Here is an 18,210-nt window from a genome sequence, read left to right as displayed (position 1 = left end):
GTATCATAGGAACTTGTAACTGAAAAAAATAAAAACGTAATCACCAATCAAACATTGTAAGTTAAGAGTAGTAATCACACCCCAAACAGAATGTAGACATACAAAGCTACATTTTGTTATACCAACTTTTTCTTAATCTTAAATTAAAACGACAGCTACAATCTAACCTTAATTAGTCATCGAGGTCTTATATCTAATTGTCTATACAATGTGTACAACGTAGTAGTCAATATTCAAGACGTTGAATATCATACCAGATCACATAAAAATCACATCTTTGCCAGAAGTTGACTTCATTTTTTTTTTAATTGGGAGAGAGAGAGTTTCTAACTGCCATAGTTTCGGAATTTGGTAAGCAATGGAATTAATTAAAGCAATTGAAAAGATAAGAGTTTAACCAACTAACCATAAAATTTGCCGTTAATTCTAATACAAATAAAATTCAGTTACACCAAAAAAAAAAACTATAACCCCCACACCAGCAGCAATGCAGTTATAACTCCCTCTCTTTTTCTCTCTCCTCCGTTCATATAAACCTCCCATAATCCATTGCTTTTCTCAAAATACATTAGAAAAAGAATAAGAAAACCTCCATAAATTTTCATCAATGGGAACACAGAACAATGTCCAAAACGCCGTCGTAAAGGATCGGGTGAAGGGATCATGGACCCCACAAGAGGATGCAACGTTGGTGAAGCTAGTGGACCAGCATGGGCCGAGAAACTGGACTTTGATAAGCGCAGGGATTCCAGGGAGGTCAGGGAAATCTTGTAGGTTAAGATGGTGTAATCAGCTGAGCCCAGATGTACAACACAGGCCTTTTAGCCCAACGGAGGACGAGACTATTGTTCAGGCCCATAAGGTCCATGGCAATAAGTGGGCCACCATTGCGAGGCTTCTTCCTGGAAGGACTGATAATGCAATCAAGAATCATTGGAATAGCACGCTGAGGAGGAAACGGGACCCACAAGTGGTGGTCGAGTCAGGTGAGTGGAAACGGCAGCGAGTTGAGGCGGTGGTGTCGGCTGAGTCGGATTCAGGGATTGTTAAAAAGGAGGTGAGTTCGGGTGTGGTGTCGGAGCAGGAGGAGAATGGTGGGGTTGAGGGATCAGACGGTGTGGAAACGGTTTTGACGCTTTTGCCACCTGGCGGGAGTTTGATGGTGACACGTGGAGAAGACAAAGAAGGTGAAGAGGAAGATCAGGTGTGGAAGGGTGTAGGAAAGAGTCAAGGTGACAGTGAAAAAGGGAATAATGAGATGAAAACTTGGATTACTGTGATGCAAAGTATGATAGCTGAGGAGGTTAAGAATTACATGGATCGGCTTGTTCTACAGCCCAAAAATAGGGATGGGCCTGAATCAGATTCTCAAGCCCATCGTGATTAGTATAAAAATTATAGGACTTCTATTTTTTATTTCATATTTTTTTAACGTTTTCCTAGATTTTTTTTTAAGGGGGGGGGGGGTGGTTTTGGTGGTTTCGAAGCGTATTTGGAGAAGAAAACGTAGAATTTACTGTTTGGGGGGACAGCCTAAGTAAATATAAATAAGTAGGCTGTTAATTCACCGTATCAGTCAAAATGAGAACTATAATAAACGTAATGTATATTTGTAACTAGATAGTCTAAAATTTTTCAAAGACAAGTTAACCTACGCATTGAAAGAATTCAATCATTTCTAAATTTGACGTGGATGCTAACTAGCTTACTTAGCCCCTAAAACCTGAGAACAAAAATCGTCTACTTCTTTTGTCAATTTTCCTTTAACCTAAGGGCCTCTCTCGACACCCAAAAAATATCAATCTTGACATCAAACATAAACATTGAGTACACTTTAACGAATGTAAGTGCACATACAATACGAATTACAACATCCTAGGAATCTTGGCTTAGGTCCCTTAAAACGATGTTCATCTGCTACATGAACACAAAGTTCAATAGAAAACGATGTTCATCTGAAAACAACTCCAACGGTAAGGTAGTTGTTAAATTAGTTTGACACATAAGAGCATCTTCAATGCTAAGCTAATTTAACAATTAGCTTGTTATGTCATATAAGATTTCAAGCTATTTCGTTGTCTAGCTAATTTGTACTCTAATGACTAGCAACTAGTTTGTTATTTAAATTGACCCCACTTGTCAATTAATTATTTGACAACTTTAATAGCTAATTGTCAAGCGTTTAAACTAATTTGCTTGGCCACGCTAATTTATTATTTTCACTCTAATGGTGTAGCTATTAGCTTGAAACTTTATAAATTTCAAACTAATCCCTAGCTACAACCATTGGAGATGCTCTAATATTTCAAATTACTCCCCCTCAATGATTACCTATTAGCAAAGTATTAAATTTAATTTTAGTTGATATTATTTCATTGACCAATTTCCTAAAGTAAATTAACTTGGCTAAACTAATCTATCACTTAAAATTTTATAGAAACTTGAGATTTCTAAAAAATTACAAGTCCCTAACTACAAACGTTGGAATCGCCATAATTTTGCAAATAGCACTATCAGGTTTTCAAATTAACAAAAACAGAGTACCAAATAGTGCACTGTTATTATCGTGCCACTGCTGAATCTTGTAGAAATCTCAAGGAGCCGAGTGCCTGAAAAGCTGAAATAAACAGACGGAGTACAACACAACCTGAACACGAAGAAATAGTCCAGGTACGTGAATTTGAAACATCAAGAAAGAACACGGGATCGACTACCAGATGTTTACGTAGAAAAAACTAGTTCAGACTTCAGAATGGTTGGTAATGTCTGCTGTAAATAGAACAGACATTCTAGCAACCAATGCCACAATATTTACAGCAGAAATTAAACCTCAACAAATACCTCCCGTAGACTCTCCTGGACGTTTTAAACAAACAAAGACAAGAACGATGTCATTACACTCTCTGGGTAAATCACCTTATACATAAAACACAGTTCTTGCACAAATTACCTCATTTAGACTCTGGTATTGTGATTATAATCACATTTTGCCCCTTCATGCCAAAAGCTTCAAGTGACATGAGAGATCATATTACACTCAACCCTACTGCTTGTGCACTCGTCCTCCAAATAACACGTTGCCAAATGAGATTTAATCAAGACCACAATCAAGATCATTTTCCCCCCTTAGACATCAGATAAAAACAATGCTTCTAAATCCTACACAACACCTGATGTATTCCATACTCATCCCCTAAACTTCTTCTACAAAACCTTTGGCAACTACAAAATAGATGGCACAGCTTGCAGTATCTTGATAATAACTATTAACCACAATTCACTCAAAACAATGCTTCTAAAAGCCTTCACAACAGCTGGTGAGCTATCAAATTGGGAATGTTAGTGACTACAGTGCACTTTCGGTGGAATAACATTTGCTCTCACCAACCAATCAAAAACTTTACCACAACAAAACAACAGAGAATCGCTTCAGCTTATTCCCAAAACTACCAAACAATCCTCGTGAATATAAATTCATTTCTACAAAAACATTGATTCAGATCATATTATACTTTAAAAAAATAAAAAAACACGATTTATTGCAAAATTTTTCTAAAAGAACATGGATCAAACAACAATTCAATGGCATAATCAAACTGGAGAATGAATATTGGTAAAATAAATTAAATAAAACAAAAGGGGACAAGATAATTAAGAGCAAAAGTTTCGATAAGATTACTGCAAAATTCATGTTTATCTGTATCAAATTACATGACACAAAAAACTGAGTACCTAAAACTCTCCGATAACAGCCATAGAAAATAGCTAATCGAACGGCTAAGATTTAAACGAAACGACGGAAAATTAAAAACTAGAAGAGTAACCGCAGCAGTTGAAGATCGATCGTCTCCTACTTGGATCTCTGTCTCATCTTTCGACGCTTCCTCTTCAACCTCCTCATACGCTTCTTCTTCCACTGCAAAAATACAAATCAAAAGGTTGAATGAAATTAGTCAACAATAGGGATTATTTATTTCAATTTTAACAGGATAACAGACGAAATTAAGGAAGAAAATAATCAATTCATGACATTAAGGGAGAAAAGTATGGTACCTTGGCCCTCATGGTGAAAGGATGAAAAAAGACGGCAACCTCAAAACCCTAATCAGATACAGCAGCCGATGAGGCAGGAAAGGAAGTTTGGATAGGAAACAGGTGAAATAAGGGTTTTGCGACTTTATATAGTGAAACCCTATCGAAATTTTTTATTTATGGGCTTGCCTTGTGAGATTTGATTTGGGCCATATTTAAAACTTTTGGTTAACTGGATCCCGGTTGCCCTTGCTTATACTTTTTGTTCAAATGTTTCTATTTACAATTTAATTTTTTTTGTAACAATTTTATGTAATTCCATCCTTCGATTTCATGTGTCATATACTAAATGTTAATAATATTAATCATATACAATTCAGTTAGAGATGGTAGTATTAATGTATGAGTAAAAAAAAAAAGTTGGTATTGTTAGATACTTAGATCCTATTCCCTCTGTTTCTTTTTGTTTGTTACGTTTGGATTTTGCACGTTTATTAACGTATAATAAAAATTCTTTTTCTTTTTCATTAAAAAAAATAAACCCAAGTAAAATCTCAATCCCTAACCACTACAACAACCAATAAAATTGTTTTATTTATCAAAATGAACCAATAATGGAAAAGCACAAAGATTGCTAACTTAACATACTTGGGAAATTTCAAAGATATTTAATGAGTTGAAAAAATTGGACCAATTAAAATTAAAAGATGGCACAAAAAATGATAGTATAATAAATTTATAAAGGGAAATATTCTCTCATGTAACAAACATTGTGAAACACCATAAAAGGAATACGTAACAAACAAAAAGAAACGGAGGGAGTAGATATTAAATTGGTCAGGCTCGGGTATTAAGAAGAAGAATTGAATAAAATAAAATAATAAAGCAAGTGGGGTTGGGTGAATATTTTAATAAGTAAACAAGTGGAGACCATGTCATTTTGGGGGGTGGGAGGTGGGATGGGTTTCTGAAATTATTTGTTTAATATGATGGTGGGTCATAGGGTAAATTAGATTTATTATTTAATTAGATGGTGGGATTTGCAAGTTACTAAAAATGGTAAGTGTATATCTTAAATAAATATGGCCGAAAAAAGCATGTGTATCCCTTAAATAAATACGGAGGAAGTATATATAGGGGAGGGATCCGGTGAAAATAGGTCCCTATGTGAGTATATATACTAGTATACTTCGTATATGAGAATGAATCTAATCCGTATGATTAGATGAAATTCAAAGGCTATGATTAAAAACAAGTAATGATTATAATGTAAATAACCTCCAACCTACTAAATAATAAAAATACATATGTTTCTCTCTCTAGAATTACTATAACTTTTACCCTCTTTATGAAATTCGGCCTCATTCCTCTCTCTCTCACCATTTCCTCTCTCCTAAAAAATCCTCCATTAAAGCTTCAAGAAAACACCGATCAAGCTTCATATCACTTAATTATTCGTAGATTTTAGGTAGTTTGTCTCCGAATTCTTGTATTTTTCTTCCTTTCTTCTACATTTTTTGTCAATTTTAACCTAATTTTTTTGAATTCGTATACAATTGAAGATGAAGAAGCAGAAAATTCATAAAATCAAGCCGAAAAACCTACGAACGGAGAAGGTGAAGGAAATAGTGCCCTTGGTCCAAGTATGCATATAATATTAAGTCTAATAAATGCGGTTCAGTATTAATTAACAAGTTAATAATTCAGTGAGATCAAGTGAGCTGAATGCCTGACTAGAGGCCGCTTCAGTTCAAGTGTAATTAATTATATTAATCCACAACTTACTCTTGACTGAACCCGTAGGGTCACACAAATAGTACGTAAACGGATTAAGTATTTAATGGCATTAAATACTCCATCTATGGATATTCGGAATCGACGGATCTTTGTTTCAGTGGGAGCTGAGATCGTCACAGGCAAGAAATGAATACTCCGGAAACGATGATATTGCCGGAAACGTAAATATGGATCGTATCGGAAATATAAATATTATCCAAGTCGTAGATGTTGCCGGAAACAGAAACATGGTACGTATCGGAAAATATTATCGGAAATGGAAATATTGCCGGAATCGGAAATATTGCCGGAAACGGAAATATTGTCAGAATCGGAAATATTATCGGAATCGGAAAATAATTTCGGAAACGGAAATATTAAATATTTGTTCGAAACGGAAATTAATTCCGGAATCGAAAATATTAAATATTGTTCGTATCGGAAATAAATTCCGGAATCGGGAATTTAATCGGAAGCGTATCGTACGAATTAGCATCGGACGAGGCCTGCCAGACGAAGGCCCAGCACGAAGCCGGGCCATCGCCCAGCAAGCCATGCGCGCCACACGAACAGCCAAGGCCACGCCAGGCCCAGCGCAAGGCCAGGCCCAGCAGGCCGTGGCAGCGCGCGCAGCTGCGAGCAGTGGGCTGCGAGCATTGCTGCAGCTCGCGTGGGCTTGTAGCTCGCGTGGGCCGAGCGGCCGTGTGGGCTGTGCGCGGGCATGGCCTGCACGCTTGCGGGTCATGCTCGTGTAGAGTTTGTGTTAACATACGAAACCTAAAGAGTATAGGATTTATTTAATGATTAAATTCCTAATCCAAAAAGGTAAATTAATTAAATAAGAATTCTACTAGGGTTCTAATTTAATTAATTCGTATCCTAGTAGGATTCGATTACTTATTCCATGGTCTATAAATATGAGTTAAGGGCTCATAATTTACATCGAGTATTCAAGTATTCAAAGTGATTTTGAGAGCAAAATTCAGTCACATAATTGCCTACAATAGCCGAAAATTCTAAGTACCTTAAGGGCGATTCTAGTTGGTCAAGCTTAAGGCGGATCCGGACGTGCTGTGGACTATCTACGGAGGGACGACACTTGGAGTCCTAAAGACTTGTTCTTGTTCGGTTCGGGCGCAGCTAGGGAGGGCACGCAACAAAGTGTATGCATCTAAACTATGCTAAATGATTATGTGTAAATAATATGCTTTCCTGGCTTTATGGTTTTTCCGCGTGATTTATGTTTTGTCATATGAATCATAACCTAACAGTGGTATCACGAGCCTCTTTTTATTTTCATAATCTAAATTGCATAAACATGGTTAAATTTCACAAATTTGCAAGGAATTAAAAGGGGTGATTAATTTTCGTAATTGTTAATTAATTGCAAATTGCGTTTATTTAATTATATGTACGCAGTTTTTCGGCATTTTCTTCGTTACTCATCCCAATTGAGTGATTTTTGTGTCAATTCCGCATGTAAAAGGCATTCTAAATTTTTGACAAAAAAATTATTTTTTGGCCGAACCCAGAATTCCCAAATTCGAAGCCTAACTATGACTTTTCGGAGGTTTTAGTTTTTCGAACGCAAAAGTTTGTAAATTTAAGATGTTAAATTAAATATTTGCGATTCTTGTAGATAAATCTTGAATTTTTGATTGACCTACAGTATATGTTTAACAAGTTTGAATGCCTAGCCTTGTTAATTATACAACCTAATTTGTAATTATGATTAATTTGTTGAAATTCGAATAATTTAGAATTAATTTGATTTTCATAATTAATTAATAGTTTAATTAGTATCTATGATTAAAATCCACCATAAAATTTGTTAATTTATGTTGAATTTTTAATTTTTATGACCTGGATTTGAATCCATGTTAATCGGAAATTAATTGATTAATAAATTTTCGATTTTTCGCCCTAAAATTATGAAATTAATATGTTTTATTAATTTGTCATTAATTTTGAATTAAAAAAAATTTAAAATTTTATAAAAACGCTCATTAATGTTGCACGCACAAAGCAATGGAAGCTACGTGTTACCCTTAAGAGGTGTCGTATAGTGCGAGCACGCGACGACGAGCAAGGGAGCTCGTCGCCCGTGCGTTACGAATGCAGCGAGCAATACAGCGCATGGCGCGCGCACGAGGCAAGGGAGCCTGTGCGTGTGTGCCATGTGTGCTATGCGATGGGCGAGGGCGACAATGCAAGGCACGAGCGACGAGCAAGACGCGTGTGGGCAGCGATGCTGCCGCGCCACAACGCGCCTGGCTCGCCCAACAAGCAACCAGAACGCGCGAGCAGGGAGCGATCCCTCGCTCGGCGCGCGCTGGCCTGCGCAGCAACACGCGACACAACACAAGGCTGCGCGCAGCGTGGCCAGCAATGGCCCGTGTGCGTGTGGCGTGTGGCTGTCTGTGGCGTGTGGTTGTGTGTGCCTTGTGCAACGATCGATCGAGCGGGGTGCGCTGCCTCGTGGCTTGATGGGGCTGGGGCGCAAGCCCAAGTGCCTCGTCTTGCGACGATTGGTACGTTTTGATTTTAATTTTGAATTTTCAGTTCGGAAATAATTTTAATTAACTTTAAAATTGATAATTTAAATTGTTTTCTTGGAGTTTAATTTTGAATATTATAATTATTATAAATGTTATTTTATACTACTTATTTTACTAAAATTAAATCCTTGAATTAATTTAAATTCATTTAATTCAACTGAAAATAAATTAAATAAATGGATTCAATTATAATTTTATATGAGCTTTAAATTTTAATTAAACTTGTATGTTTCCGGTTAGACTAGAAATACATTTTTATGTTTAAAATTAGTAAAGCATATAAAGTTATTGGTTTAAGTGGGAGCAATTTTAGTCATAAACTCTTGATTAGGTCTACAAATCCCTTAAGGTTAAACAACTTAATTAGAATTAATAAGGACTGAATAATTGGTAGATTATTGGTGCCCTTAATTAATTGCTGCAAATATTTTTGTGATGCTTAACGTGTTTTACTAACCAGCTATGTGGGCCATTCATGATAATGAATGGGTGAATGGTATATATTGTATATGTACGGTTTTGCAGGTTATGAAGTGACTAGTATGACCCAAATAGGATAGAAAATATGGTATGCGTACCATTAATTTGAATGTAATTGGTCTAAAGTACCAAAATTGTTTTTCAATTCAAATATGGTCTGCGTACCATCAAATAGTTGTAATTAGTTTAATTATAGCTTATCCTATTTGAAGAAAATGGCGCCTCCCACGGAGATTTTCAAGACGGACTTTGAAGTTGAAGCTTCAAGATGAAGTCGGGCCATACTAGATCACATTTATCTTATGCATGTTTTAAGTTATTTATTGCTTTTAAATATGTCTTAAATATGCATGAGATCGAAGCTTGATTATGTTGCATGATTAAGGATTTTAGTTCACTTAAAATCTAACCAACATAGTAAGAGCCTTAAGTTCCAAACTTAAAAATTGAGTTCAAAGGTGTCATGCCAAAATAACACTTACTTGGATATCCTTTTTTTCATCGATCTTAGTAATAGTTTTCCGCCATAGCGAGGTGTTACTTATCGATACTAAAGGGGTAAGGTACACAAATAATTGTGAGTACATGTTAGTTTTGGTGAAACTCAACGATATAAGTAAGGAGTCCTTTTATATCGTGGCAAAATCGATAGATTTACCTAATAAGTTCTTAGATGTACCTATCAACCAAGAGTAGTTTCTAGACTATTAGCAAAAGGCTTTTTCTTACCTAAAATGTTTTAGAATTGAGTCAAAATACATAATGTGCTTAATTCTTCAATGGTTTTAGGGTATTGGAATCATTTTATTCACACCTGCCGGAACAATAAAATCGAATAAAATGCTAATAACTTGTTTAAATTGCATGATTGCTTTAATTTTCAAGTTATTACTCATGATAAATGTTTAGACTTTGCATGCTTCATTGTATGTTTTAATTATTGTTTATAATTAAATATCTTGCACTGCAATAAATCCTTTTAGAAAGGTAACAGTAAATTTCCTCGATTGATAATGAATCTAAGAACGATTCACGGAAATAAGGAGAAAATGAGCAATTTAAAATGTACGTTTCTTTTAGCGACTTTTATGGTTGTTTTCGAGTATCAAAGTCGAATGGCGAACCGATTGGTGCTTGTGAATTCAAAATACAATGTAGTTTTGAGATCATAAAGCATTGAGTTTAAACGCTCAGCTTTACCAATGATTAACAACCTAAAATCATTTTCCATTTAATTCTTGAATGAGTCTAGTCCCTAGACATTCGAATAGATCGATGCTTAGAGAACTTTAGAAGCTTCTGGTAAGATCATCTAGTTGAAACAAAATATTCAACATAAATTAAAATGGTAAAGAACCTTGTTGGTGACATTTGACATGTCTAAACAAAGTATAAAAGTTAAATCTAGAGAAATCAATTCTTAAGACTATAAGAAAGGGTACAAGAAATAGGAAACAAGGAACAAATGAAAGAAATTTTACGATTTCGTTTCTACCTATAAGTTTATGTTTAAAGAGAAGTGACCTGGCAATCAAACTTCCTTGGTATCATATACCGCTTGAGGTTCTTACTTCGGTAATAAACTCAAACAATGGAAGCTAGGCTACACTAATGGCCTACAAGTGGGAAATGAAGCATGGCAATGCTACATTAGTTGTAGGGTCATCTAGTTTGTTTTAAGTCCTTTGAAAGGCTGGAACTTAATGGCTATTTTGTTCCATAATCAGCATACCTAAATTTCTGTTTCAAACACAGAAAGACTCACATTCAGAAGAACAAAAACAATGTTTGTTTGTTTATTTGAATGAAATGGTCATTTACGGGTTGAGTCAATATGCTTGATTAAAACAAACAACTCTTTAACAATAAAAACTTTACTAGGTTCAAATCAAACCCTTGATTTGAGTTCCACTAATCTTTGGCATTGTTGCTTAGACCATATCAACAAGTTAAACATTCATAAGCTCTATTTTGATGGACTTTTGAAAGTTGATTGATTTCTAGATCAATTTAAGACAACTAGTCTTACTTGTTGAAAGTAACAAAAGATATGAACTATTGTTAGAACGCCTAGACAATAGAGTTCAAAGCTAAAGAAAGGTTTTATGACTTTATTATTTCACACAGATTTGAGTGAATATAGGTTTATTTACTCAATGTGATATAAGATTGAATCTGTTTGGCTAGTTCAAAGATTCAGAAGTATAAATCCCACTTGGCAAGAAATCATAAAGATCTAAGTTAGATCATGTCGATGATTACTTTAAGACCAAATATGATCATCTATGATTGTGTGTTGTAATTTCACGATCTAGCTCCATAAGATATGGCATATCTAAGTTGGAATGATCGGAGTCAATTAGTACTTCATTCGATCAATGATGAATCATAAAGACCTTTCCTATAAATTCTAAAACAAAATGCTCAACTACCACCAAACTAAACCAAATTCGTCAAAGCTATTGAAAAGTAATTTCAGAATATCTTTTCATAAATACATATCTAAAGAGTTGCTAAACTCAGTGGGAGCTTAGTGTTTGTTATTCAACAAACTAAGGCCCATGTCTAGATATATGTTTCATTGTGATTTATTCAAATGAGACACAAGGGTATTGTTTCTACCACGAATTTTTGAGAACATAATGTTTGTTTGCTCGAAATAATGTCCTTTTGGAGATTCGTTTCCAAAATGACAAGTGGGAAAAAATAGACCTTGAAAGTCTTCGAGGCGAACAACAAACATAAACGGACATTCCGGAGGCTTTTCGAAGTGCTTCAGAAAATCCGAACTTATTCTTTAAGGACTTTAGAAGTGGCTTTAAAGAATAAACATCTCTTAGAAGACTTTACAAGTGCTTCAAGGAGAACAGAATATTCAAAGGACTTTCAAGTGGCTATTGATATTCTATTGTTTGATGTTCTATACCCAAGTAGGCATAGAGTTCAAGACACTGGAACTATGAGATTCTTCTATTAGATAGTGAAGAAACATAGAGTTCAGGTCAATGAAACTATGAGATTCTTCTATTAGATAGTAAAGAAACCTACAACTTGCAGTCAAAATTTTATCATGTAGATTAATAAGTTTGTGACTTGTAAGAAAGCTATGACGAAATATAGATTCCCTAAAATGGTTAGAGGCCATATATAGACTCAAATGTTTTAGATGGTTAGAGGCCATAAAACATACTCAATGTTTTGATGACAAAATTGAAATTTTGTTGATTTGCAAGAATAGTTTCACACCTATTGGTTGCAAGTTTGTTTTAAGGATAAAAACCATCAAACATAGAATTGTGTTCACACACAAAGCTAGATTAGTTGCTAAAGGTTACAAGCAAATTCATGGCATGGATTGTGTTGAAACCTCATGCATAATCGTAATGCTCAAGTCTATAATTCAAGCAATGATTGCATATTGGTACATATGGCAATTGGATGACAAAACGTATTCCTCAATCAAATGTTGGAAGAAACTATGCACATGACATGTCATAGGATTTGTGGATCCAAGTAATGCTTGAAAAGGAAGCTAGCTTATAAAATCTAAGTACAGATTTAAGCAAGCAATTGGGAATTGGAACTGTATTTTAGTGAAGCTAATAAGTATTTTAGTTTCATAAAATATACATGATTCTTATAGATGTATAAGAAGTTTAGTGGGAGAACATAAAACTTAATTGGTCCTATGTGTATCACACACATATCTCTCTATTGTGAAATAACATTCAAATGCTAATGACTTAGATTTGAAATTATTCATCAATGATGGACCAAGGCGAAACTTAGTACATATTGGGTATTAAGATCTATTTACAAAGATCTTATGATATTGTTTTGGATTAAGTAATGGCATTTACTAAATCAAACACAAAAGAATCCATTGGAGATATTCGACCCATATGAATAAATCTAAGTAAAGAATGTTTGAACTATGTATAAGCATTTACTAAGTTAAACATCAAAGGATCTAAGTGAGATTCTTAACCTATATTACATGTCAAAGAATTTAGCTGGATTCAGTATCTACTGAAATTGAATGAGCTAGAGTTACATGAATAGAATTCAATTGGGAATTATTCTGCAAAAGAATTTATCATGTATAATATAATATGAGGATCGCCAAAAACGTATCGTATGACTTTAGGCATGACGAACATATACCAATCTCTATTGATCTTAAGTGAAGATCAACTAGATTGAGATCAAGAATACTTATGGTACTTGAAAAGGTACATAGGAATAGTTCTTGATTCAAGGAAATAAAGATATGCTAAATATTGATGCTACACGCATAAACACTGGCAAAGGATCAAGCAAGATTCCTTTGGAGTTAACCATTGACAAGGACGAGCTAAAGAGCATCGTGTTTCGAAATAGCAACATGGATTGGAGACCATGAGTTGTTGCGTGGGAAATTAAATATTAATTTCCATGTTCTAAGATACAGCTGGAAAGACTTCCACATATCTGTGAACTGCTTGGATAAGTAAATCCAAACAAAGCATCACTAGCAACCTATACAGTTGAAGTAAAAGTACTTATTGCCTAAGAAGCAATTAAACAGGGTTGTTTATGTTAAAGAGTTCTTCATTGAACTTGGGTAGATCACATGTCTGCTGACTTGATGGTTCTTCATTGCAAAATGCGTAGAACCACTCTTGTAGCTAGAAAGAATAGATCACAAACTAAACACACTCAAAAGATCTTATCATCCTATCTCGAAGAGACATTCGATGAAAAGGATATTAAGATTGGCAAAGCATGATAACTAAACCTATGCAACAAGTGAGAAGCAACACTCACATTGTAGCACTGGAAATCAAGCATAGCTTTGAATTCCATGAACTGTTTTAGAAGATGGGTTTGAGGCCCATGGTTGTAAAACATTGGGGTTGAACATTTATCATATATGAAATGTATTTTCATATTCCATTTAATCTTGGTTTAGTATTAAATGATGAGTCCCTTCAAATTGACGATATATTCAAGATAGACTGTCAGGACCAGTCCTGTGACTAAGAAATGTCTATCAAGTGAACTTGAATGTCAAAAGTTGAAAATGGTCCCTGGTCGGAGTTTTCTATAAAGATGGACGCATAGAAAACGTTAGACGGCTAGAATGCAAGATGACTAGTAGTTCTGTTTCTTGAACTATGTGGACATGGCAATGTCATAATCATTTGCATAGATACTAACTTTGGGAAGACTAGTATCGGACAGACCTATGAAACTTTACTGTAAGAGATGAAAATCTGTCATGAGTAAATTTCATTAAAATTATTAGACACTAAATCCTCAATACCTGAGTGATTTGAGATTACTTGTTTGAGAACTGGTTACTTTGACGTTGACCAACCGTCGCACCGTAAAAGGAGGCTATAAAGGCAACGCTCAGGTAATCACCTATCAAACGAAGTCTAATCTCAAGATCGCAAGATTGGGATTGTCCTTCCATAAATCGGGATGAGATGCTTAAAATTTGTACAAGGCCACTCGGAGAGCTAGAAACTGTAAAATGCATGGCCGTGCTCGGATGAATCATAGGCTATGATTATCTGTTTATTTGATCAGTTGAACTCTGAAACCGAGAAAAACCTCTGGACATAATAAGGATGACAACTCTTACCTTATGTTCAAGAGCAAGCATCGAGCGACAAAGGAATTAGGTAAATGCACACCTGTCCCTAAGGACAAGTGGGAGACTGAAGGAAATAGTGCCCTTGGTCCAATTATGCATATAATATTAAGTCTAATAAATGCGGTTCGGTATTAATTAACAAGTTAATAATTCAGTGAGATCAAGTGAGCTGAATGCCTGACTAGAGACCGCTTCAGTTCAAGTGGAATTAATTATATTAATCCACAGCTTACTCTTGACTGAACCCATAGGGTCACACAAATAGTACGTAAACGGATCAAGTAATTAATGGCATTAAATACTCCATCTATGGATATTCGGAATCGACGGATCTTGGTTTCAGTGGGAGCTGAGATCGTCACAGGCAAGAAATGAATACTCCGGAAACGATGATATTGCCGGAAACGTAAATATGGATCGTATCGGAAATATAAATATTATCCAAGTCGTAGATGTTGCCGGAAACGGAAACATGGTACGTATCGGAAAATATTATCGGAAATGGAAATATTGCCGGAATCGGAAATATTGCCGGAAACGGAAATATTGTCAGAATCGGAAATATTATCGGAATCGGAAAATAATTTCGGAAACGGAAATATTAAATATTTGTTCGAAACGGAAATTAATTCCGGAATCGAAAATATTAAATATTGTTCGTATCGGAAATAAATTCCGGAATCGGGAATTTAATCGGAAGCGTATCGTACGAATTAGCATCGGACGAGGCCTGCCAGACGAAGGCCCAGCACGAAGCGGGGCCATCGCCCAGCAAGCCATGCGCGCCACACGAACAGCCAAGGCCACGCCAGGCCCAGCGCAAGGCCAGGCCCAGCAGGCCGTGGCAGCGCGCGCAGCTGCGAGCAGTGGGCTGCGAGCATTGCTGCAGCTCGCGTGGGCTTGTAGCTCGCGTGGGCCGAGCGGCCGTGTGGGCTGTGCGCGGGCATGGCCTGCACGCTTGCGGGTCATGCTCGTGTAGAGTTTGTGTTCACATACGAAACCTAAAGAGTATAGGATTTATTTAATGATTAAATTCCTAATCCAAAAAGGTAAATTAATTAAATAAGAATTCTACTAGGGTTCTAATTTAATTAATTCGTATCCTAGTAGGATTCGATTACTTATTCCATGGTCTATAAATATGAGTTAAGGGCTCATAATTTACATCGAGTATTCAAGTATTCAAAGTGATTTTGAGAGCAAAATTCAGTCACATAATTGTCTACAATAGCCGAAAATTCTAAGTACCTTAAGGGCGATTCTTGTTGGTCAAGCTTAAGGCGGATCCGGACGTGCTGTGGACTATCTACGGAGGGACGACACTTGGAGTCCTAAAGACTTGTTCTTGTTCGGTTCGGGCGCAGCTAGGGAGGGCACGCAACAAAGTGTATGCATCTAAACTATGCTAAATGATTATGTGTAACAGTGTAAATAATAAGCTTTCCTGGCTTTATGGTTTTTCCGCATGATTTATGTTTTGTCATATGAATCATAACCTAACAGAAGGTACACAACAATACACAGATTTCTAATTATATTCTCTTGTTCTAGAATTTAATTTAAGTTAATTTATGTTTACTAATTATGATTTTGAGGAAAAATATGAAAAGTGAAGATGAAATTGCGAAAAAAATCGAAGAAAATCACAATTCAGATTCAGAAGATCGAGAAGAACCGTAGGTAATTATGTCGTGATTTAACTTTTCTGATGTTTTTTGTGGTTATTTTCTGAATCCATTGCCAACTTGTTCTGAGTTTTTGTGATTAATTGTTCATATTTCTAATTTTTTTTTTTGTGATTAGTGTTTGAATTTCTGAATTTTTAGGTCATTTATTTTTGATTTTTTTGAATTAATTTGTAAGATAAATTCTATATTTTCTGATTTATTTATTTGATGAATTAACTCATGATGTTATATAACCTATAATTATATGTTCTGGATGTTTAAATAGAGAAAACTCAAATGACGAAAATGAGATTAAATACGTCAAAACATCAGAGCCACAACGCACTGGTAGCTCTACTGTCGAACAAGCACTTCTAAATGACATCCTTGACAATGTTGGGTAATATTTTATAATCTCAATTCTTTATAACACGAAGGCTCAGCACTTAGAACATGAAGGTTCACGGTTTAGAACATGAAGGTTCACTGTATAGAACAAAATTGTTTAATGTTTAGAACATGGAAGTTACTTTTTAGAACATCAAAATGTAAGGATGGTGATGGTTCAATATTGAGAATGAAATATATTGAAAGACATTAGATCTTATTTGACTACACTTACCATATTTGAACCTTGTGTGTGACCGTGTGACATCAAATCAACTATTGTTGGCTTCTTGTGTCTAAGAAATATTCTACTTTGCTCATATATAAGTTTGCTTGGTGTTACTTGGCTATGTTGGTTTCTTGTTGAGCTCATGTGCAAATAAATCTAGGACATTTGCAAATAAATTCATAACATTTTAACAACATGTTCTAAAACTTAAAGAACATATGCTAAATAATTCAGAACATTTACAAATGAATTAAAAAAATTTCTAAATAAATTCATAACATATATTAGCTAAGTAAAGTCAGAAAATTTGTTATTGTTAATATATCTCCATATTTACTAACTGTGTGGACCTTGTTCTTGTATATTTGTATGTCGTTTAGGGTTTCGCATAAATTTTTAGTTGACCTTCTTAGCAGTTGCTTATGTTGTTCTTTCGCGTTTGTATGCTTGCTAGATAACTCAAATTCTCTTCATTAATTGAGTGCATGTGTACGTCCTTGTACAATCCATTAAATTGAGTGCATATGTTAAGTAAATTCAGAACATATGCTAAATAATTCAAAACATTTTCTAATTAACTTTGGAACATATACTAAAAACACTCTGAACACATGCTAAGTAAAGTAAGAGAATATGTTATTTTTAATATATTATACTTTTAAACATTCTAAACATAACCGAATTTATTTTCAATATGTTGTAGGGATGATGAACCTTTGGAAAAATGAAAGTTGATGTTGCTTCTATTTCATCAATTCCAGAAAAAACTGAAGCTCCACCCAAGGAAAAAGAAGAAGATGATACAAAAGGTGCAAGAAAGAGTGCATATACTTGCAGAAAAGGAGAAGGAACTTGAAAAGGTAACAAAAGATGACAAAATTCCTTCAGAATAAAGGCAAACCGAAGCCTTATATGATTTTTCTAACATAATTTGTGTTAGGCCTTGCATGCATTGTCTAACCCAAGTTGTGCTAAGATTTATATCTTGATTAAATGTTTACTATATATTATTTCTGAAACATATACCCTTACCATACCTATTTCAAATCATAGTATTTGTCAACATACTTGTTTTGATAAGATATTGTGATGTCATCAATTATATAATGAGTGTAGTTGCGCGTACTACGTGTGTTACTTGTGTGTGTGTGTGCGCTTTTTCATGTGTGTCTATGTTAATTTTAACCATGTTGTCTATGAGAACATAAGCTCTGCTAATCTGAGAATTCAAAACATCTACTTTGTGAATTCAGAACATCTACTATGTGAATTCAGAACATTTACTTTGTGAATTCAGAACATTTAGTCTGTGAATTCAGAACATCTACTTTGTAAATTCAGAACATTTCTATCTAATTTTAGAACTTATGCTATGTAAATTTAGAACATATTCTATGTAAATTTAGAACATATGTTATTTTATTGTTTCTAATCTTCAAA

At 34.9% G+C, this 18,210-nt stretch overlaps 1 protein-coding gene and 1 long non-coding RNA gene across 2 annotated transcripts; one reads left to right on the top strand and one right to left on the bottom strand.

Annotated features, from left to right (window-relative positions):
* Positions 1–607: 607 nt before the first annotated feature.
* On the top strand, positions 608–1,387 carry LOC110798629 (transcription factor MYB77-like). The gene has a single exon (XM_022003818.1). The coding sequence runs from the start codon at positions 608–610 to the stop codon at positions 1,385–1,387; it is 780 nt and encodes a 259-aa protein (XP_021859510.1).
* A 2,264-nt stretch (positions 1,388–3,651) lies between these two features.
* On the bottom strand, positions 3,652–4,361 carry LOC110798632 (uncharacterized). The gene is made up of 2 exons (XR_002536132.2): positions 4,054–4,361; positions 3,652–3,916 (listed from the first exon to the last, which is right to left on the bottom strand). It is a non-coding gene; the product is annotated as an uncharacterized lncRNA (long non-coding RNA).
* Between the last annotated feature and the right edge of the window lie 13,849 nt (positions 4,362–18,210).

Source organism: Spinacia oleracea, chromosome 1 (assembly GCF_020520425.1).
Source record: "Spinacia oleracea cultivar Varoflay chromosome 1, BTI_SOV_V1, whole genome shotgun sequence".
NCBI lineage: Eukaryota > Viridiplantae > Streptophyta > Magnoliopsida > Caryophyllales > Amaranthaceae > Spinacia > Spinacia oleracea.
This window is presented reverse-complemented; position numbering and strand designations above follow the sequence as displayed.